At 38.2% G+C, this 23,565-nt stretch overlaps 2 protein-coding genes across 3 annotated transcripts; one reads left to right on the top strand and one right to left on the bottom strand.

Annotated features, from left to right (window-relative positions):
- The first annotated feature begins 999 nt into the window (after positions 1-999).
- On the top strand, positions 1,000-21,441 carry LOC127498596 (nuclear factor 7, ovary-like). 2 transcript variants are annotated; one of them, XM_051868124.1, is made up of 6 exons: positions 1,000-1,143; positions 14,395-14,490; positions 14,726-14,956; positions 15,034-15,056; positions 15,138-15,256; positions 19,653-21,441. In XM_051868124.1, the coding sequence occupies exons 2-6, from the start codon at positions 14,452-14,454 to the stop codon at positions 20,144-20,146; spliced, it is 906 nt and encodes a 301-aa protein (XP_051724084.1). In that variant the 5' UTR covers positions 1,000-1,143; positions 14,395-14,451; the 3' UTR covers positions 20,147-21,441. The 2 variants fall into 2 exon arrangements, with proteins under 2 accessions (XP_051724084.1, XP_051724083.1); XM_051868123.1 differs by lacking the exon at positions 1,000-1,143 and adding an exon at positions 10,465-11,374.
- Positions 1,829-3,367, bottom strand: gpx2 (glutathione peroxidase 2). The gene is made up of 2 exons (XM_051868130.1): positions 2,900-3,367; positions 1,829-2,272 (listed from the first exon to the last, which is right to left on the bottom strand). Exons 1-2 carry the CDS (start codon positions 3,119-3,121, stop codon positions 1,913-1,915), a joined length of 582 nt encoding a protein of 193 aa, XP_051724090.1. The 5' UTR covers positions 3,122-3,367; the 3' UTR covers positions 1,829-1,912.
- Positions 21,442-23,565: the final 2,124 nt, after the last annotated feature.

Below are 23,565 nucleotides of genomic sequence, written 5' to 3' on the forward strand. Positions count from 1 at the left end.
TTACAGGCATCGCTGTCAACGAATAATTAGCTGGTGAAATGGTTTTACTTGTTGTAGAGTTAATGAAAGTTATCGTGAGCATTGTAATGTTTAAAGCAGATGTCTTAACAAATGTCAGTAGACCGGGAAGATTTTAAAACGAGCAGTTAATTCATAAATACGTAAGATCGCTGTGGAAATACAAACCGGAAGTCAAAAGACAACGAGCGCAGCGCTGAAAAGGGGCGGGGCTACATAAGGTCTATAGACTGAACATGTAAAATATATGTGTGCATGACGTCACTGTTATCATAAATTCACGTTTTTGTAGTTTACATGGAGACGATAACAGTCTCGTTTTCAAAAACTTGCACTTTGAAACCAGTTTTCAAAAGTTTGCATTTTCAGGCCACCAAAATACCATTGTTGTGTAAATAAAGGGCCAAAACACATAAAAGGTTCTCCGTTTTTAGTTGAAAATGGTGTCGTGTAAACTTCCAGGTAAGTGTGTAGGAGCTTCTAGAACACAAATGATGATTTTTAACTCCAACCGTTGCGGTCTGTCAGTCGTATAATGCTTGTCAATGGGAACTCCATCTATAAGAGTAAAAAAAAACATGCACAGACAAATCCAAATTAAACTCTGCGGCTCGTGACGACACATTGATGTCCTAAGACACGAAACGATCGGTTTGTGTGAGAAACCGAGCAGTATTTATATAATTTTTTTACCACTAATACACCACTATGTCCAACTGCCTTGAGCATCCGGTGTGTGAGGTCTGAATACACTCTGACGCCAGACGCATTCATTGACGGATAAGCGCGAGAGATCACTTCCGTCATCAGAGCGCGTTTTCAGACCTCACACAATGGATGCTTAAGGCAGTTGGACATAGTGGTGTATTAGAGGTAAAAAATTATATAAATACTGTTCGGTTTCTCACACAAACCGATCGTTTTGTGTCTTAGGACATCAATGTGTCGTCACGAGCCGCAGAGTTTAATTTGGATTTGTCTGTGCATGTTTTTTTTTTACTCTTATAGATGGAGTTACCATTGACAAGCATTATACGACTGACAGACCGCAACGGTTGGAGTTAAAAATCATCATTTGTGTTCTACTGAAGAAACAAAGTCACCTACATCTTGGATGCCCTGGGGGTAAGCAAATAAACATCAAATTTTCATTTTTGGGTGAACTATCCCTTTAAGGGGTTAACCAATCGACTCAAAAAATCTGATTGAATCATGAATTTAAAAATAGTCTGAAATTACTTGAACTTTGAAGAAAACCACCTTTTGAAGCTCATGGCAACAAAAAAAAAAAAAAACTTATAACTTGACTTGAAGAATGAAAGCTCTTACAAACAAGCTCTCTCTTTTATAATACTATACTTATGTATATAACTTTCCTGAAGCAGCCAAAGCCATCATTGCTAGTTCTAAAGTGATATTTTTAAATTAGTAATGAAGGTTTGGGTGTATCAGTCTTTGTTTTTCCTTATTAATTTACATACTCTTATCAAACTGTTGTATAAAAGCAAAATCATAGTCGTGCAATACATTATATCCTCTATACTTCTGCTCATGAGATGTTGCTCAAAAGCGGTGTAAAGGCACATGCAGACGCCACATTCAGACCAGTAAACAGACCTAAGTCCAGTAAGCCAGAACCGCCATTGTGTTGATCAATATTTTATTAAGGTATTTCCATTACAGAGAATTTGTTAGTGGCATCATCTATTATTCTTTCATATATACAATCTCAAGTGAAACCCATTACATTTTGGTGTGTCACTCTCATTAAGTAATATAAAAGAAAGCGAGATGATGCCACAGTGTTCTAACATGGAAGATAATGTGAATTAAAAAGCATTGTCAATCTTCTTGTATTGAGTTAATACATGACTAAATAATGACACATGATCAATTAGTGTGTTTTTGAGGTCAGCTTCAGCAGTCTTTGAATGTCTGGTTCAATACTGATAGTCTGAAACTTTCTGCTGTATCTCTTGAAGGGCTCGCCCTCTGGCCCAATCAGAAACTTCTCAAAATTCCATGAAATATCATTCCGACTGATGGGATTCCAGACCAGATATTTGGGGTCCTGCATCAGTGACATAGGGTCATCATCTGGATAAGGAAGCTTGTCTTTCAAGTAGGAAAAGACAGGATGTGCATCACTCCCATTTACAATGCACTTTTCAAAAATGGTGAACGCAGGTTTATACCCTTCACCTGGACGCACATACTTCAAGGAATTTAGAATTTCTGCATCAGAGGAGTTCTCCTGGAAAATGACAAAATGGACAAAATAGGGAAAATTCAATGATTACTATAAAAATAAAAATTATGTACAATATTCAATATTGCATATGTAAACAAACTATATTGTTTTTGTTTCTCACGTGGACGTCTGTAAAAAAATTAATTTGCATGGCACCTCAGTGATAAAACCAGGATAAAACTCATGCATTCATATGGCGATGTATGCACGGAGGAGCGAGTTTTGTGATCCTACGAACCCGCGAACGTGCTGCTCACGCGGTCGCATTATTGTCTGTTGTAAATAACATCGTACGGTGTTCCACAGTGGTCAAAAAGAATTCAAACGGCGAATTTTAAATTGATCTCCTCTTGTAAAGTCGGAGCTGTGGATTCAGACGCAATTAAATTACCACACGACCTTGGTGTTTGTCAAAAACGGTAATTTGGCCGGGGATTTTTAAAAACACTTACAAAATAACACTTACATCTGGATTCGGACGGCAATAAAATCACCGACTAGCACCTGTAAATGTTGAAAATACCTTACATTACACTGAGAAACAATTAGCCTACCCTCTGAATAGAGCTTTAAGTGTAACTGAAATAGTGAATAGATTAGAAGGTGAGTTGCACTTCCTCATTTACAAACCTGGTATCCAAACTGGTTGCAGGGAAAGCCCAGGACCACGAGTCGGTGAGGATATCTGCTCTGGAGCTCATTAAGCTGGATATAGTCCTGGGTGGTTGTTCCTCAGAGTGATGCCACATTCTCTATTAGCACCACTCTTCCTCTGAAAATATTGAAATCTACTGTGTCCCCTTCCAGCGTAGTCGCATGTAGATCATAAAACGTCTTAGCTATAAATGTCATTGTTCAGTCTTGCTGTCCTCTTCACAATGACATAAGCAGTGTCTTTTTCTACAATAATGTCCACAAAACAGGTCATGTGATGTCATGTATAATTCATGCCAGGTGTCTTAAACAGATATGTGATACCTTTTGAGAAGATAACAGTCTTAAAATTTGGAATTAAAGACTGGTGCAATGAAGCAAACAATGTAGTTTTGAATCCTGAACTATTTAATATAGCTAGAATAATACAGAGTATTAATAAAACATTGAAAGGGAAAGCCTGCTACGGATAAAATAAAACTCCATTGAGCTCTGGGGAAATTTTAGCAACCGTATCAGTTTCTGGGCCGTATTTTATTTATGATGACTCCATCTCCATTACCTTGAATGTTATAAATAATGGATGACTGCACAGGTTAATCATCTTTAGAGTGCCTGTGCCTTAGATCTTTCATGCAGTGTAGCGCAAGAATTCACTTAATTGCTCATGTTAACATTTTTTTTTTTGTTCGCACCATTAATATCTTTGGAAATAGGTAAAAGCATGATGCAAATATGTATGCAGGGTTTCAGTTTCATGATTTTTTGTAGAAATTAGTACCACCACTATCTAATAAAGGTCTTCAGGATGTGAACGAGAATGCAATTCAGTAAGCCATCCACACTCTGTCTGAGAGGCAGCTTTCTGGGTGCACAATTCAGATGTTTGCGCACAGCAAATGCTAGTTATACTAAGTGGATTATCGCAGCGCCAGCCAGATAGGTCAAGACTAGAATTTAACAACAAAGTCACGTAATGGCGTAGACCGAGACGCAAGAATATAACCCCGCAGTAGCTCGGTGCCCAGCCTCTGAATGCTTTCTTGCACACTCAGAATGACAAAGAACTCTGACAGTCATCCAGAATTTACAGAAACACAGTTACATACGTAAGTAGTGTTCTGTTTCATTCCTCCTCACCACCAGAGGAGGTGCTATGCACATACCAACACAGTCATGAGGAACACCACCCACCTGAAAACATCAAGGTTGCTCCACGATTTAGGGCTCATCATATTACAGAGACTGCACTTGTCAGGGTCACAAATGACCTCCTGACCATGGCTGCATCTCTTTTCTAGTATTGTTTGACCTTAACAGTGCTTTTGACACACTGGGCTAGTGTTATAGTCAGGACCACCTAATCTGAGACCAAGACCAATGTGTGTTGAGACCAAGACTTTGAGGGGTTGAGACCAAGACAAGACCAAATCAGGGCAAGACTGAGTCAAGACCAAGACCAGTACTACTTAAATTCATAAAGATCCACATTACAGCCTGAGAAATGACTTATTTTTAATCAATAAATGTAATTAGAAAAATACACTATAGCCTATAGAGCTTTTACTAATCAAATGAAATCATTAACAACAAAATTCATCTTTGCGCTGCAGAGGTGGTACAGAAAATGCATCTGAATTGGTAAATTACAAATGCATAAATAAATAATGTTGATAAATAATGCTTTAAAAAATTTTTTTTTTAATTGTTTGCAGCCATGCTTAAATTTGTGAAAACAGCTCTCTTTCTCTTGTGGTATTGCTTTATTATATTACATGTTATTAATATAAAAATCCAGATCTCATACAAGTACTTTTTTTTGCAACAATATCTTGAATTTTGTGAGCATTTGTATTAATTTTGGTGACATTTTTGACACAATCCCTCATTAATTTCTGAACCGGCACAATAAATAAGTCAAATTAGAAATAAGTTGTTGATTGAAGTTATTGATCTGAAGCATTAAATTTGACATTCAGTCACATTACTGATGTTAATAAATAAATCAGACAATGCACCAGCAATTTAGTGACATCCCCGCAGTTGTGATCTTGACCGGTCTTGAAACAAAATCCAGAGTCCTCTAAGTCTGAGACCGAGACAAGACAGAGTACAAATGTGGTCGAGACCGAGACAAGACCAAGACCTTCAAAAAATGGTCTCAAGACCGGTCTCGAGTACTACAACGTTACATTGGGCCACAGCATTCTGTTGGATAGGCTTGAGAATCATGTAGGCGCGATTAAATCCTACCAATCACTACCAGTTTGTCTGTGTTAATAATGAGATCAAACACAAGTTAGGGCCACATTTTTCTGTATTAAGGCCCCAATGCTTTTTTCATTGTATATGCTTCCACTGTGGGACATTATCTCTAGGATATAATCTGTATAATTCTGTATAATTCTAGGATATAATCTGTCGTTTGATGGTTGTACAACTGCGTCATCCTCTACCGTTAAGAACCTGTGTGTTGTGTTTGATAACAACCTATCTTTTGATAATCACATTGCCAATGATTGTTAAACAGCCTTCTAAGAAGCATTTCTAAACCATGACACATAATAAAAGCTATCTATTGCTAAAAGCTAATTTATGCATTCATGACCTCCAGGGGAGGGCACAAATTCTTTTTTTTGCACAAAAAGTATTCTCATCACTTCATAACATTAAGGTTGAACCACTGCAGTCACGTCGACTGTTGTAACAATGTCTTTACTACCTTTCTGGACCTTGAAAGTGTTGATTGTATTGCTGTCTGTGTCTATGGAGGAGTCAGAGAGTTCTCAGATTGCATCAAAAATATCTTAATCTGTGTTCTAAAGATGAATGAAGGTCTTACGGGTGCGGAACGACATGAGGGTGAGTAATAAATGACAGAAATTTCATTTTTGGGTGAGCTAACCCTTTAAGCAGTGGTGCGCACAAGAACGCGAAAGTGAAAGTGCCCTTTGCGGTCGCATTGCGGTGCCCCCGCGTAGAAAATCGCGTTCCGGGGGGCAGAAATGGGAACGCGATTTCTACCGCGGGAGAACAATCGACCATCCACTTTGACCAAGAGTTTTCACTTTCATGTGAAAAAAAGTGCAACACACTGTAAATTAAAGATTTCTTGCGCACTTTAGTTAATTTAATTGAATAAAATGTGAGTTTTCACCAGTGTGCCAAAATCACGGAGCTTGCGCTGCACTGACTGAGCGCAGTGCTCACTTCTGTGTAATTCATTCACAAGAAAAGTTATTGTTTTTACAAAAGACCAAAATAACTGAATGCCATTTTTATCCCAAATAGCATGAGTGCAAATGTGATATAGACTTTACACAACAGTTCAATAAATTTTAGTTAATACTATGCTATATTTTAGATGCAAGATTGTCGGTTTTGTTGTCTCAATATTGCCAAAAAATGTACAACTGTTAAATGTCTCTGTAGATTTAGCAGAACATTACTGTAAAACCTACAGTACAATGCCACATTTCTACTTTACAGTAAAATACCGTAATTTATATTGTATGATTCTGGGCAATTTTGATTGAGCGGGAATATTTTACAGTATATTTTACTGTTGTAATTTTTAGGGTAGACAGCTTTTAGCTGTTGCGGTGCGAGGCGACGCGACGCGTATAGACACGGTATTATTCGTTACAGTAATGTCAAAAAACAAAGTAATCAGAATACATTTACATTTTGTAAAAATTTGGAATACTGTCAGGATTACAATGGTTTCATTTAAAGCTAAATAAATGAGTATTTTGACACGCTATATTAAGCGCTGCTTGATTATAGTTCCTGGTTCTGTTGCCAGTCATGACTCACGTGAGCCATCTGCTGGTGCATGCGCAAAAAAACTCCTGTCTACAATCATTCTCCTCAGATGTAGGTTGAGGCGCAGTTAAGTTATTAATTACGATGCTTCCCATGACAGAAAATGTTTTTTATCTCTGGAAATTTCACAGTTATTTTGTTCAAAGAAGAAAAAAGGAAACAGCATGGTTGTACAGTGTAAATTATGCCTTCCAGGTATGAAGACGCACAAAGGACTCAACATCCAAATTAAACGTGCAGTTACGACTAGCACGGAATCATATCAGCTAAAATTTAGTGTTTGGTAGCGATTTAAAATTTCATAGTTTCTATGATAGCAGTTTTGTGTAAGTTTCTAGTGGAAAATGTAAAAATTAACCCACAAAGGGGAACTCCCACCGCTAATGTAATGAAGGGCTGACAGCGTGAGGATCCATTTGCAGTTTCTTTATTGTGACAACAAAGCACGAGGCAGACAAGGGCAAGACAGTAGCGGAAACAGGGACAGGCTTGGGTCGAGGCAGGCGGCAGACAAACAGAAACTTACAACAGGCAGAGTTCAGGGCAGGCGGCAGACAAACGTAATCCAGGAAACAGGCAAGGTTCAAGGCAGGCGGCAGAGGTTCACAAATGATAAACAGTCCAATCGATAGCAAGGTAACAGTCCACAAGAAAACGCTCAGTAGTGATCACCGGGGCAAATCAAGACTTCGCAGTGTATGGGTGCGTGTGTGCGTCTTAAATAGTGTGAGTGTGATGCAATGCAGGTGTGTGCAATCAGTCCCAGGAATGAGGGCCTATGGGTAACGTAGTCCAGAAGGAAGTGACTCAGAACTCAGGTGATGGCTCCCTCCGGCGGCCGGGAGGAGGAGCCGCGGGAGCCGTATTCGTGACAGCTAATGCCTCAGGGTCAGTCAGTGAATTTAAGAAAGATCACCGCCTTGATCAACATGTATTTTGAAATAGACTAATATGTAGATGGTAGAGTTTTTTTAATGTTGTAAATAAACTATAATTATTTTTTTATCCTTGTATATGTTAAAGAAATAAAATAAAAAATAAAATCATCTGCATTACAATACTGTAGCCACTAGATGTCTGTATAGCCTTTTATATAACGGGGCTGTGTAATCTCTAGTTGGTGAAAAAAGACATAAAAAGACTTAGTTTTAATAGTCTAGTTTTTATTAGTTTTAATTTTAAATTCATAATAAATAAAAGCACGTTGATGATATTGCTTTTTACTTGACTTTATTTACATATGTGACCTAAAGGAATCCAAAAGTAATCAGATTACATTACTTTCATATTGCGGTGCTAGATTACGTTACTGAATACTTTTATTATGAAGTAATTTGTAACTAACGGAATACATTTGAAAAGTAACCCTCCCAACCCTGATGCCAGGCAATAATACAGGATTGCTGTAAATAGCGCACCACCTGACGACACTCCACACAGGACACAACTGCAGGTGACTGGAGAAGCAGAACAGTGTATTTCTGGAAGTTCGGTAAATTAATTTTACAATAATATAAAATAATAAGTATACTACATTACTACTACTAATAATAGGCCCTATACTCGCCGCCCTATATATAAATAATTTTAAAATAAAGCAAAAAAAGGTTCAGTATCTGCTTAGCTGCTTAGCTTCCGAGATCGGACGAGATCGGGCGTGCTCAGGGTGGTATGGCCGTAAGCGAATGTTACAGCCAATAGCGAGCTATTTAAAGAACACACACCGGCAGCACCCCTACACGACGATCAAAGTGATTCACTGACATTATCATTATTTTTTTTGTTGTTGAAATCTCACCATTGTTTTTACAGTAACTGAGGGTGCAAAAGTGATGTTGCAAAAATATCACTTTGTAATGTTGAATCAATAATATTATCATTGATTTTTGGTTGAAATCTCAACATTACTTCAACATTAACTGAGGGTGCTGAAATGTTAATTCAGTGTAATTAGCGTTGACGCATCAACATTGACTCAACATTGTTTCAATCATTGCTGGCTATCTGAGTAGTGTGATTATAAATTAAAGTCTGATTTAATTCAATATTCAGTCAACAATCTGATGTCACAGTGATGTCACCATGAGCTCCAGGACACTCATGATGTCACAGTATGAGGTCACAGCGAGCTGAAAGTGTAACAGCGCTCTCACTGTGTTCAAACTGTCATATCATTGTGTTAAACTCTCATTCTGTTAGTTTACTGGGAGTTCACTGGGATCTAACACTTCTCTAATATTGCTCAGTTCTATCACAAACATCCTGTAGAAGTTCATATTTTATTTCCATCAACAAAGTATTTCAAAAATTCAGTTTTACTTGTTTATTTTGTATTTTTTCAGCCTGGCATTGGCATTTGACACAAATATTTCTATTTGATGGATCCATTCAGATTCTGGTGTTGTTTTGGTGACTTCTTTTCTTAACCTTTATTTCTTTTTCCCCTTGAAAAGACTTGACACATCCTGAAACACAGAGAGCAATATGTCAGTGCATTCAGTTTGATTACTGGTGTGATTACTGAATCCAGGTGATTCTACACCTACCTGGAAAGATGGTCATGTGCCAGTACTCTGATAACACAGGGCCAGGCATATTGGCATTATAATATCATATGAGCGTAGTTCACACTTACAAATAAGTCAGATAGAATAAATGGTTGCATATTTGGCGTGCTGTCTGAGGAGACGGCTCCGAGAGTACTCCCCCCTACAGATGCTGGATTGGATTGAGATCTGGGGAATTTGGAGGCCAAATCAACACCTCAAACTCATTGTTGTGTTCCTCAAACCATTCCTGAACCATTTTTGCTTTGTGGCAGGGCACATTATCCTGCCACCAGGAATATCGTTTCCATAAAAGGGTGTACATGGTCTGCAACAATGCTTAGGTAGGTGGTAGGTGTCAAAGTAACATCCACATGGATGGCAGGACCCAAGGTTTCCCAGTAGAACATTACCCAAAGCATCACACTGCCTCCGCCGGCTCGCCTTCTTCCCAGAGTGTATCCTGGTGCCATGCGTTTCCCAGGTAAGCGACGCAAACGCACCCGGCCATCTCGTGATGTAAAAGAAAATGTGATTCATCAGACCAGGACACCTTCTTCCATTGCTCTGTGGTCCAGTTCTGATGCTCATGTGTCCACTGTTGGCTCTTTCGGCGGCCATATTTGTGTAATTGTAGCTCCGTCCACCTCCAGCTCGTGCTTCAAGTGTCTTTCTGCTGTGAAATCTGCACTGATTTTTATCATGGAAACATAAGAATAACTTTGATATTGTTAGTTATATTTGACTGAAGCAGCTCAGGTTTATTTGATTATCCAGACATAATGTTTTTAGAAAAATCATGATGATCATCAGGGTTTTGAGGAAGGTTTATTTATTCATCTCTCAATCATCATTGTATTTTATTGCATTATATGTTTTAAAAGTACAGATTTTATGGTCACTGAATGGCTTTTCTGAGGTACACTACCGTCAAAAGTTTTTGAATAGTAAGATTTTTTAATGTTTTTAAAAGAAGTCTCTTCTGCTCACCAAGGCTTCATTTATTTGATCCAAAATACAGCAAAAACAGTAATATTGTGAAATATTGTTACAATTTAAAATAACTGTTTTCTATTTGAATATATTTTAAAATGTAATTTATTCCTGTGATCAAAGCTGAATTTTCAGCATCATTACTCCAGTCTTCAGTGTCACATGATCCTTCAGAAATCATTAATATGATGATTTGATGCTCAAGAAACATTTGTTATTATTATCTATGTTGAACAGTTCTGTAAATTTTTTTTCAGGATTATTTGATGAATAGAAAGCTGAAAAGAACAGCATTTATCTGAAATATAAAGCTTTTGCAACATTATAACTACCATTCAATTTTTCATTTTAATGCAAGTTTTGTTCAAATTTAACCTGAAGAAATCCTGATCTTGTTCTTTGAACCACAGGTGATCATGAACTCCACCCTCTTCCAACACTTACCAGGAAGAGACGGACTTATTATTTCTCTTTTCTGTCATTCTGACTCTCTTCTCTTTTGACAAAAGCAATAAAGAATCAGCGATCAGTGGAGAATGAAGAGAAACACTGTCAAGAAGGATTTTTGAGGCATTTGTTTCTGAACAGACAGCAGATCGTTGTGATTCTTAAGGTGATTCACTTTTAAAACCGTCGTTCAGAAAGTGAAAGTAAAGTTTATGTTGCTGAAGCTCAAACAGTGAAAATGGCTTCACTAAATGTTTCTGCTGAAGAACTTTCTTGTCCCGTGTGCTGTGAAATCTTCAAGGCTCCTGTTCTTTTATCATGTAGTCACAGTGTCTGTAAAGAGTGTCTTCAACAGTTCTGGAGAACCAAGAAAACTCAGGAGTGTCCTGTCTGCAGGAGAAGATCCTCAAAAACTGAACCTCCAGTTAATCTTGTGTTAAAAAACTTGTGTGAGTCGTTCCTGAAGGAGAGAAATGAGATGAGTTCATCAGGATCTGAGGAGATCTGCAGTTTACACAGTGAGAAACTCAAACTCTTCTGTCTGGAGGACAAACAGCCTGTGTGTTTAGTGTGCAGAGATTCACAACAACACGACAATCACAAATTCAGACCCATCAGTGAAGTGGTTTCAGCATATAAGGTAAGACAATATGCTTCACATAAGTGACTTGTGAAGGCCAAGTATGGTAACCTACACTCAGAATTTGTCCTCTGCATTTAACCATTCAAGTTAGTGAACACACATTAGGAGTAGTGAGTAGTGAACACACATCAGGAGTAGTGAGTAGTGAACACACATCAGGAGTAGTGAGTAGTGAACACACATTAGGAGTAGTGAGTAGTGAACACACATCAGGAGTAGTGAGTAGTGAACACACATTAGGAGCAGTGAGTAGTGAACACACATCAGGAGTAGTGAGTAGTGGACACACATCAGGAGTAGTGAGTAGTGAACACACATCAGGAGTAGTGAGTAGTGAACACACATCAGGAGTAGTGAGTAGTGAACACACATCAGGAGTAGTGAGTAGTGAACACACATCAGGAGTAGTGAGTAGTGAACACACATCAGGAGTAGTGAGTAGTGAACACACATCAGGAGTAGTGAGTAGTGAACACACATTAGGAGTAGTGAGTAGTGAACACACATCAGGAGTAGTGAGTAGTGAACACACATCAGGAGTAGTGAGTAGTGAACACACACACACACACACACACACACACACACCCGGAGCAGTGGGCAGAGATTCACTGTGGCGCCCGGGGAGTGATTGGGGGTTTAATGGCTCACTCAAGGGGCTCATTTATAAAGCGTGCGTACACACAGATTTGATCTTAGAGTGTATGTACGCATAAATCCACACCAACGTTCATATTTATAAAAACGGTCTTTGACGTGGAAAAGTGCTTAGAGCCACGTCAGGGTCTGAGCAGACGTACACACTTTTCCTTGTCAGGTTACTGCAGGTTTTTGGAAATCTAAGCTATTCTTGCAGCTCGCCATTCTAAATTAAAGGATTTGGACGATGACTGGTGATTTCTTAAATGTGAATGACATTAATTATGCATCATTTACAAGCCGGAGAACTGAAACCATTCAGCTGCGTGCAACTTCAAGATCATTTGCGATTTATAGATTTCTCATATGAAAGAGAGACGTACGCTCGTTTTCTGTGTATGTTCATTCTGTGAATCACACGTACGCAATGTTGAGAAATGATCGTAAGATCAAATGTAGGACCGTTTCTATGCAACATTTTACAAATGAGGCCCAATGGCACCTCAATCATTTCCTGCCTGTATTGAGAATCGACCCCCCCTTTAGCAGCAATAACTGCAGCCGAATGCTTGTGATAACTGGAGATCAGTCTTTCACAGCGCTGTGGGGGATTTAGTTCAGCCACATTGGAGGGTTTTTAAGCATGAACTGCCTGTTTAAGGTCCTGCCACATCATCTCAATTGGGTTCAAGTCAGGACTTTCCAAAACTTTAATTGAGCTTTTTTGAGTCGTTCAGAGGTGGATTTACTCCTGTGCTTTGAATCATTGACTCGCTGCTTGAGCTTCAACTTACAGACTTCTTTTGTGACTTCTTGATGAAACTCTTCTGGGAAGGTTTGAGTTTTTTCCAGTTTTTTCCATTTGGAGATAATGGCTTTCGCTGTGATTCTTTGAGTCAAAGAGCCTTTGAAATAGCTTTGCAATTCTGTGCAGACAAATGTATTTCAATCACCTTCATTATTTCTGGAGTTTCTTTCACCTTTGACATAGTGTGTTACTGTTTAAAGTGCCCATATTATGTTATTTTAAAGGTTCCTAATTTTGATTTGGAGTCTCCTACAACAGGTTTACATCCATGAAAGGTCAAAAAACTCCTTCATTTTCTCATAATATACAGTATTTGCACATCACCACATTTTTCAATGATTCTCAAACAACTCGTTGGATGAATCAGTCTCTCTAAATCCCTCCTTTCCGAGAGCCTGCTCTGCTCTGATTGGCCAGACGGCCCAGTCTGTTGTGATTGGTCGACCACTTACAGCGCCTGTTGGAAACAAAACAACCATTACCATAACAGAACTTCAGCCCTGGAGGCTTAATAAATTAAGCTCAGCGATTGTACACAGTGTAAAGACAGTAATAATGGCGTCAATTTTACCATATCAATCCGAGTGCAAGTCCGATGATGAAACATTTGAAGAACTAGTTATTCATCCTGAACCTCCATCATAAGAACAGCTTGAGCAGGACGTTTCTCAGTGATTCACTACTCAGTTTGACGTATATCGAGATGTTGCAGCTGTAACTCCTCACCATCAGCATTAACAAGTGTATGTCCATCAACAAACTGATGTGTATATTTCTAATTTATTGTGGTGCACATGTGGGAATATTAATTAGTGAGTATTATTAATTGTAATGAGTATTATTAATTGTATGAATAACAGCGCATACATTAGCCGAGCACTAACGTGAATGACTGATGTAACATTAAAGTTTGTAAAACAAATCTTGCTCCATCCTTCATCATTACTCAGAGTAGTAAGAACAACAGACAATCTGCATTAATGGACAGTTTTAGGTAATAGTGGGACACAGATGATTAGCAGAAGTATTTCAGTAAGACAGTAATAATGTGAGTTAGCCGGTTAGACCTACACAATATAAACTATGTATTTTGAACACCCGGTAGAAAATATATAAATCAATAATTCATTATATTTGATTCTGAAGACCAAATTGGTCCAAATAAAGTGGGTACTGTCCCATCTTTATTGACGTTTTGTAAATCCCATTTAGACCTCACAGAGATTTGAGAAGCAAACTTCAGAAGGTTATTCTGCTGTTATATCGCTGTGGTAATTTTAACCAATTAGTAATTATGGGTGAAAATACATTTTCATGCAGGTGCAGATAATATCGGATAACTTTTGCTTCAATAAATAACATTGTCTTTTACAAACTGTACTTTGTGTTTTCTCAGGCTGCTTTTGTTTTATGGTTTTAAATTCTGAATCAATTTAGTATGAGATGTTCACAAAAACAGAAGAAATCAGGATGAGGGAAAATACTTTTTCACAGCATTATATGATCATTTCACTGTATTCTCTTCTTCTCTTCACTGTAATCTGGTGTTTTATGTGTTTTTGTTCAATTCTAGGAGGAGCTCAATACAGCACTGAAGTCCTTAGAGAAGAAACTTCAACACAATGAAAAAATGAAAGGAGGGTTTGAGAAAACAGTTCATCACATCAAGGTGAGGAAACAGAATCGAGAGTCATTTTCATTACAGCTGTAGAATCTCTATATACAGTTATGATCTGATATATTTAATATAATGGATTCCAGTTTATTATTTCTGTAAATGACGAGCAGCGATCTGCTTCTGGATCTGTTATATGTCGGTATCCGAGTTTATCTCTGATATGAATGATGTGAAGTGTTGATGTGTGTCGATTGAGATGATTGAAGTGAATGTGATTTGATTTCAGTCTCAAGCTGAGCACACAGAGCGTCAGATTAAACAGCAGTTTGAGAAGCTTCATCAGTTTCTCAAAGATGAAGAAGAAGCTACAATCACTGCACTGAGGGAGGAAGAGGAGCAGAAGAAGCAGATGATGAAGGAGAAGCTGGAGGAGATGAACAGACACATCTCAGCTCTTTCACACACAATCAAAGACATGGAGGAGATGATGAAAGCCAATGACGTCTGCTTTCTGAAGGTCTGATTTCAGATCATTGGTTGATCATTGGTTCATTGATTGAGTTCTTGATGATAAATGGTGTGTTTGTTCTGCAGGAGTTTCCAGTCTCAAAGGAAAGGTGAGTGATCTGCTCCTGTCTCTGGTCTCTCTGGTTCTGATCCAAAGCCACTGCAGTTCTAACTCCTGAATGTTCTTCCAGAGTCCAGAGCTCACAGCCGGATCCACAGATGGCTTCTGGAGCTTTGATTCATGTGCCACGTTACTTGGGCAACCTGCCGTTCAGAGTCTGGAAGAAGATGCAGGACATCGTCCAAAACAGTGAGTCTGCTCTTTGTGAAATGATGGATGGGTGGAGAGATAAAGGTGCTTCATGACACAAACTGATAGATAGATAGATAGATAGATAGATAGATAGATATCAATGGTTAATGATCAAAATGCAACAATCACACAATCAGAAAACGTCCTCATCAAATTGGCATGTTTTACCAATTTCTACATCATAAAAAATGAATTCATCAAACAAGTTCACTTCTCCCATTTAAAAAAACATCAGTCACACAATAAAAAATATCACAGAAACTCTTTTAGACAAAATGTTTCCATCACTCTTTATACACATTTTGAAGTATCGAATTATAAACGAGTGATGGAAACACCAAATTTCAGGGAAAAAACTCAAGTGGTCCTCACTGCAGAGTCTATGATGACCAGCTCCTCCTCTCTGGACGTCCAGTGGGGTGAAATACGTTGGTCATTTTTAGAGTTTATTAAAGCTCCTCTTTAGTGTTTCTGGATTCCCTTTCTGTCTGTTTAGATTTGAATTTTTGTCAGTTGGAGTTTGAACAGTTTTGGCTCATTTGATCATTCCATCAATGACAGTCTGTGGGATTTTTCAGAGTTTTGATCGTCATTTTTAGGAAAACCGTAAATCTGATCAGTTTTAAAAGATAAAAAACCCGAGTCAGAACAGTCTGAAGATCTGAGCCGAGTTTGATGGTTGTTAGGAGGAGTTACAGTTAGAAGATTTACTCTCATAATAATAATATTAACTAGAATGTACATTTCCTGAAGAAAATGTAAGTGGTGCTTGCAGTGGCAAAACTTGGCACGCGTTTCTAGGCAGTTGCTAGGGTGTTATGAGTTTTTATTTATTTATTTAATTCTTTATTTGACAGGGACGATGGACAATAAAAGAGTACTGCCCCAGAATTAGCTACAGAGCTAAATTTCATCTGCTGTCTCTGGGCAGGAGTAAACCAAATTATCAATAAAAATACCATACAATATACAGGTGCTGGTCATATAATTAGAATATCATCAAAAAGTTGATTTATTTCACTAATTCCATTCAAAAAGTGAAACTTGTATATTATATTCATTCATTACACACAGACTGATATATTTCAAATGTTTATTTCTTTTAATTTTGATGATTATAACTGACAACTAAGGAAAATCCCAAATTCAGTATCTCAGAAAATTAGAATATTGTGAAAAGGTTCAATACTGAAGACACCTGGTGCCACACTCTAATCAGCTAATTAACTCAAAACACCTGCAAAGGCCTTTAAATGGTCTCTCAGTCTAGTTCTGTAGGCTACACAATCATGGGGAAGACTGCTGACTTGACAGTTGTCCAAAAGACGACCATTGACACCTTGCACAAGGAGGGCAAGACACAAAAGGTCATTGCAAAAGAGGCTGGCTGTTCACAGAGCTCTGTGTCCAAGCACTTTAATAGAGAGGCGAAGGGAAGGAAAAGATGTGGTAGAAAAAAGTGTACAAGCAATAGGGATAACCGCACCCTGGAGAGGATTGTGAAACAAAACCCATTCAAAAACGTGGGGGAGATTCACAAAGAGTGGACTGCAGCTGGAGTCAGTGCTTCAAGAACCACTACGCACAGACGTATGCAAGACATGGGTTTCAGCTGTCGCATTCCTTGTGTCAAGCCACTCTTGAACAACAGACAGCGTCAGAAGCGTCTCGCCTGGGTTAAAGACAAAAAGGACTGAACTGCTGCTGAGTGGTCCAAAGTTATGTTCTCTGATGAAAGTAAATTTTGCATTTCCTTTGGAAATCAGGGTCCCAGAGTCTGGAGGAAGAGAGGAGAGGCACACAATCCACGTTGCTTGAGGTCCAGTGTAAAGTTTCCACAGTCAGTGATGGTTTGGGGTGCCATGTCATCTGCTGGTGTTGGTCCACTGTGTTTTCTGAGGTCCAAGGTCAACGCAGCCATATACCAGGAAGTTTTAGAGCACTTCATGCTTCCTGCTGCTGACCAACTTTATGGAGATGCAGATTTCATTTTCCAACAGGATTTGGCACCTGCACACAGTGCCAAAGCTACCAGTACCTGGTTTAAGGACCATGGTATCCCTGTTCTTAATTGGCCAGCAAACTCGCCTGACCTTAACCCCATAGAAAATCTATGGGGTATTGTGAAGAGGAAGATGCGATATGCCAGACCCAACAATGCAGAAGAGCTGAAGGCCACTATCAGAGCAACCTGGGCTCTTATAACACCTGAGCAGTGCCACAGACTGATCGACTCCATGCCACGCCGCATTGCTGCAGTAATTCAGGCAAAAGGAGCCCCAACTAAGTGTTGAGTGCTGTACATGCTCATACTTTTCATGTTCATACTTTTCAGTTGGCCAAGATTTCTAAAAATCCTTTCTTTGTATTGGTCTTAAGTAATATTCTAATTTTCTGAGATACTGAATTTGGGATTTTCCTTAGTTGTCAGTTATAATCATTAAAATTAAAAAAATAAATAAATAAACATTTGAAATATATCAGTCTGTGTGTAATGAATGAATATAATATACAAGTTTCACTTTTTGAATGGAATTAGTGAAATAAATCAACTTTTTGATGATATTCTAATTATATGACCAGCACCTGTAAACACAGTAGAATACAAAAAATATAAAAACATATTCAAAAATCATTACATTGTATAATCAATGATCACAAACCTGACTAGTTGTTGCTAGGCAGTTGCTAGGGTGTTCTGGACGGTTGCTAGGAAGTTGCTAGGGTGTTGTTGGTGGTTTCGAGGGTGTTATGAGTTGTTGCTATGCGGTTGTTAAGGCGTTCTAGTAGTTGCTAGGCAGTCGCTAGGGTGTTCTGGGTGGTTGCTATGGTGTTGCTAGGTGGTTGCTAGGGCATCCTGGATGGTTGCTAGGATGTTGCTAGACCAATGCTAAATTGTTATGGGTGATTTCTAGGGTGTTACTAGATGGTTGCTGGGGTGTTATGAGTTGTTTCTAGGCAGTTGCTAGGGTGTTCAGGGCAGTTGCTAGATGGTTGTTAAGTAATCTAGGTGGTTGGTAGGGTGTTGCTAGGTGGCTGGTAGGGTGTTCTGGGTGGTTGCTATGGTGGTGCTAGGTGGTTGGTAGTTGTCACAGGTGGTTACTATGGAGTTTTTATAGAGTTCTTAGAACGTTTTTTTAGTCTGATTTAACACTTAGCTAATCACTATTAGCATGTAGCTATGCACTGCTAACACGTGTAACATGTTGGTCCACTTTGCTAGCATGAGTCAAAAGAGCCGACCCCATGTCTCTACAATGTTCTGATGCAGAGGTATAGGTCTTGCTGAACGGTTGCTAGGGTAACTTGTTTAGTTGCTAGGGAGAGGCTTGGCAGCTGCCAATCATAATACTTCAAAGTCTGCTTGTCAGTATGAATGATATAAAGCTTCTGACTTTCAGATTTGAAGATATCCCTCTTTAGGTTTCGGTTGCTAGGGTGCTTGACAATGGTTGCTAGGGAGTGGTTATGAAGTGTTGAAGGTGATTTGTGATTGGCTGTTTTCTGCCCCGAGTCAAACAAGACCACCCTCATGTTTCTATGACACTTCTATCTAAAGATATTCCCTTTTGATCTCTTTGAATGGAAGTCTATGGAACTTGTTGCTAGGGTAATCTAAATGGTTGCTAGGGCATGGCTTGATAGCTTCACAATGATCCTGAGACAATGATTGGTTGCCTGAGTTAAATGAGCCCACCCTGTTGTCTTTATGTGGGTCATAGTAATGTCCAATACAAAATCCCTATGGAAGTTCCCATAGTAGGAGAATCATGTGATCACGATGGTCATTCCCTTCACCATAGTGTGTCAATGGAGCACATTTGGGTGGCTCTTACACCCCAGGGGTACAACTCTCGCTCAGAGCTATGACCCGTCAAAGTTCGTCTCAAAGTCTATGGGACTGTTTTGCCCGCCGGGGGAACATCGTACACCCGATCGCTTATAAAAGTCACAGCACAACTTCACCTTTCAGACTCTCTAATAATTCCTCAAGTCTCATAATTAGTGAGTGAAACTCAACAGACAGAGAGAATAAACTGATTTAAATCAACACTGACTATAAGAGCCGATAACATGAAGATGATCAGATGCTGCTGAAGATCAGACACACACATTTACAGTTTGTCATCTACAGCATAAATCTTAACAGATCTCATTGATTTATTGTTATTTTAATTGATGGACACAAATGTCTGAATCACACATTTAATGTTTGTAGTTGATGATAAAATGAGTGTGAAACTAATAACAGCACTGACAGTGATCAGAGGAACATGTCTGATGTGTTTGATCAACAGGACGAGTGTCATAATTCATAATAATCTGTGTTGGTTCACTCTTGATCATTATATGAACATCAGAATAAAAGCATCTGTTGATTGTGTCTCATCAGCTCCTGTGATTCTGGATCCAAACACTGCGAATCCACGTCTCGTCCTGTCTGATGATCTGACCAGTGTGAGAGACAGCGGGAACAATCAACCTCTTCCTGATAATCCAGAGAGATTTGACTACTATCCCTGTGTTCTGGGTTCAGAGGGGTTTAACTCAGGAACACACTGCTGGGATGTGGAAGTTAAAGAGAGTTCAGTCTGGAGTCTTGGAGTAACTACAGCATCAAACCAGAGGAAGGGATATGTTTTCTTCAACACTGATGTCTGGTGTGTGTCGTACAGATGGACTCCATGTTCTGGTTTTCGTGTCAAACAGAAGCTTGATCGTGTGAGAGTGAATCTGGACTATGACAGAGGAAGGGTGTCATTCTCTGATCCTGTAACTAACACACATCTACACACATTCACAACCACCTTCACTCACACACTCTTTCCATTCTTCTGTAATTATATTTCTTCCTCTCTGAGGATCTTAGCGGTCAATAGTCAGTAATCGTTACTCCTGTAGGTCTGGATCTTCCTGCTTTCATCATGTTTCCAAGATTTAATCCAGATCACATGAGTAAGAGTGCTGTTGATCTGAATATCAGTACGGTGGCTGTGATTGGGCCGTGATGATCACATGACTGATATCAGCACTACAGCAACACTCACACTCATATTGCTTTAATACAACAGATCAATAAACAACAAGTTTATTTAATTAGAGTTTAGAAGAAGTTTAAAAAGCACTTTACACAATAAGAACAATTATTAGACAATTTTAGGACAATAACCGTTTACCTGATTATTATTTCAGTGAAGTTTGTCACGTTGCTATTTTCACATAATTATATATATATATATATTAAACTGAACCTAATTCTACACAGTTTCACTGAATTTGTAAATGAATAATTGTTTATTTGAGTTTAACTGATCATTTGTTCATTTAAGCTCATGGATATAAACAATAAACACTTTTATTATTTACGGATCTGATTCTGAAAAACACAGTCAATGTTTCTGTGATTCACTGAAATCTCTGAGAAAGACTGAGTTTCTGAACAGAATTTGATCATCCCGAGTTTAAACGTTTTGAGCTTCTGCATCATTCAGACTCACACAGACATCAAGAATCAGTGTGTGAATCTGAACAATGGTGACGATCCTGCTGCAGTGCATGCTGGGTACCAGCTAGTACAAAACTCATTCATGACTCCCAGCATGCATTGCAGTGTGAATAAATTATGCAGCTGAAATGTCCCACTATTTTTATTCTTACTCTTTATTTTTATTTCTGCTGTTGTTTTGTTGACTGTCGTAGCTTGTTCTGTGATGTTTGATCTGTTTATCTGAATATGTCGTTGATTGTCATCGTTGTTGAGGTTTGTATGATGATGTCATAGACTGTAAAAAACATGGAAGACGCTCCTCCACTCTCTTCCACTGTAGGAAAGTGAAGCTGCCATTGGGATATTGGGATATGACATCTTGTGCTGTTTCAGAACCTGTAATAAAATACATTTATCAAATGAACATTTATGGAAATGTAGTTATGGAAATTATGGAAAAGTTAAAGCTCCAATCTCATTCTGAAAAAAGTCCATTGGAGCCTCAGTGACTACTTCACTCAGAGAAGCTGTCAATCACAGCTGTCAATCATGACGTCACATCCTGTTTTTATAGCATCAAATAATTTACTAAAAACAAAATTATTTATAAAACAACACTTGAACTTCAGTGTGGTAAAAACTACATAAAATGAGACAAACCATCTTTGGAAATAAAATACATTTTTAAGTGTAATTGAATTGTTTAGTTTTTCTCACCCGTTTAATTACACAGAGAGGGCGGGGTTTATGACCTATACTGGGACCAACCACCCGGGGGCGATCGAGACTTGTTCAGGACTTGTTCATGTTTGGTTTGTGTCTCAATGCCTAGCTGAAAATTTCTGCATTAAAAACATTTCAGCACATTTGAGAAATAAACTCTGTTTAACTAATAATGCTGATGTGATTCAGTCAGCTTTCTGATGAAACTAATTTTTATTACAGTTTTTATTACCATTTCACAGAACCTGAATTTCATTGTTTATTTTGAATAATTAGTGTTTGAACCAGTTCATGGAGTGAATGAGAGTCATAAATATTCTGATCTGTTCAGATCTCAATCTGTTTCTCCTTCCATCTCTTTCTGTAACAATACACAAGTGTTTCAGTGAAACTCTATTGCAGTTTGTTAAAAAGAATGAACACTTATCTTTGGATATAGAGGTGGAGTTATACTGTCTCAGGGTTCACTAAACTTCTCCCTGGTTCTCTAGTGCAATAAAATCTGTCTTTGTGTAAGCTGTGTTTGTTAGAAATAGCTTGAATTGAACAGGGTATTCCAGAAAGCAGGGTTAACTTACCGTCACATATACCCTGAACTCTCGGTTGATTAACCCAAATCTTGCTTACTCGAGGTGTGCTGGTTCCTAAAACACGTCCGGGAGTAAGTTCAGCCAACTCAGAGTATGTTCCGGGTTAACACACAAGACATTCTCAACGAATCAATGATTCACCATGGAAACAGACGCTAAGAAACGCGCCATTCTACTTCCTTCTTCTTCTTTTGTTTAATGGCGATTTACATAACCTACTTAGTGCACATCGCCACCTATTGGGTGGTTGCGCAATCATTTTTTTCAATCTTTTTATTTAAGAAGTGTTCTTTTTTCACTGAGAATAAGAATTATATTGTTTTTTTGATGCTAATTATTTAGTAAGATATCACATATTTATTTTATTATAGAAATTATAGTACAGAAAACGTCCTGTTATAAGGAAAAAAGCAGATCCATGTGTGAGATGACAATAAAATAAATACATATTAGAATTGAATAAACATTTAAACATTACCGCTTTATAATAGTGCTTTATTTTATCTGTGTATATATATATATATATATATATATATATTGTATAATATAATATTGTATTATTGTATATATAACTGTAACTATATAAAAAATTTAGTTACATTAATATAACTATATTAATTATATAGCACGCATCTGAATACCTCTTAAGCAAACTAACCCTAAACATAACCTGCTCCGGAGCAGGTTATGTTCAGAGAGAAAGTTGCTATGGCTACTTACATATCCTGAAATTTACCAACGTTTTTGGAACTGAAAGTTGAGGTTATCCGCTTACTTATTCTTAAACATACCCAGGTATGTCACATAACCTGCTTTCTGGAATACCCCCCAGGGCTGGCTGGCATAAATTTACAAAACAAGCTGGATACTCCTGGGCTTTGAATTGAAAAGTGCACTTATTTCCTCAATGTCCAAAAAGTCTGCAAGTTCACGATCCATGGATAATAGCGACAGGTTGTTGTGTCTGAGTGTGGACATCGACGACCTTAAAGTGCCACTATTATTGTTTTGGGAGTCTCCTACAACAGGTTTACATGCATGCAAGGTCAAAAAACACTTTTGTTTTCTCATAATATACATTTAATTTCACCTCAGTTCTCAATGTTTTGCAAACGATTCGTTAGAAGCAGTTCAAAGAATCAGTCTCTCTGCGACACCCCATCAGCACCGCCACACTCACTAATGCATATAGTATGAATCTGATCTAAGCTACATGTAATTGAGAGCATTCTGACTGCTTATGTGTGTGTTATCAACTTGTCAATTTATTATAAGCAACACAAGACTTTAACATCCAATGACATTTACAGCTGAAGTGATTGGACTGATTTTCTATTGTTTAGTGTCAATCACCATCTAACTCAGCCAGTTAAGATCTACATTTATCCTTAGATGTTATATGAATATGGTCCCTGGAGGTTTTAGGCAATTTTCAATGCAAATTTAAGAGTGCAAGTTGCAACTATTATTAACAATGGAAAGATGAGGCTTATCAATGTACCACA

Source organism: Ctenopharyngodon idella, chromosome 17, assembly GCF_019924925.1.
Source record: "Ctenopharyngodon idella isolate HZGC_01 chromosome 17, HZGC01, whole genome shotgun sequence".
Classification (NCBI taxonomy): domain Eukaryota; kingdom Metazoa; phylum Chordata; class Actinopteri; order Cypriniformes; family Xenocyprididae; genus Ctenopharyngodon; species Ctenopharyngodon idella.

Excerpts from the sequence above, each read along its gene's own strand:
- LOC127498596 (XM_051868123.1), top strand. The coding sequence starts at position 10,973 with ATGGCTTCACTAAATGTTTCTGCTGAAGAACTTTCTTGTCCCGTGTGC. Across the intron at positions 11,375-14,394 it reads AAGTGGTTTCAGCATATAAG|GAGGAGCTCAATACAGCACT; the intron begins GTAAGACAATAT and ends GTTCAATTCTAG. Across the intron at positions 15,257-19,652 it reads GCAGGACATCGTCCAAAACA|CTCCTGTGATTCTGGATCCA; the intron begins GTGAGTCTGCTC and ends GTGTCTCATCAG.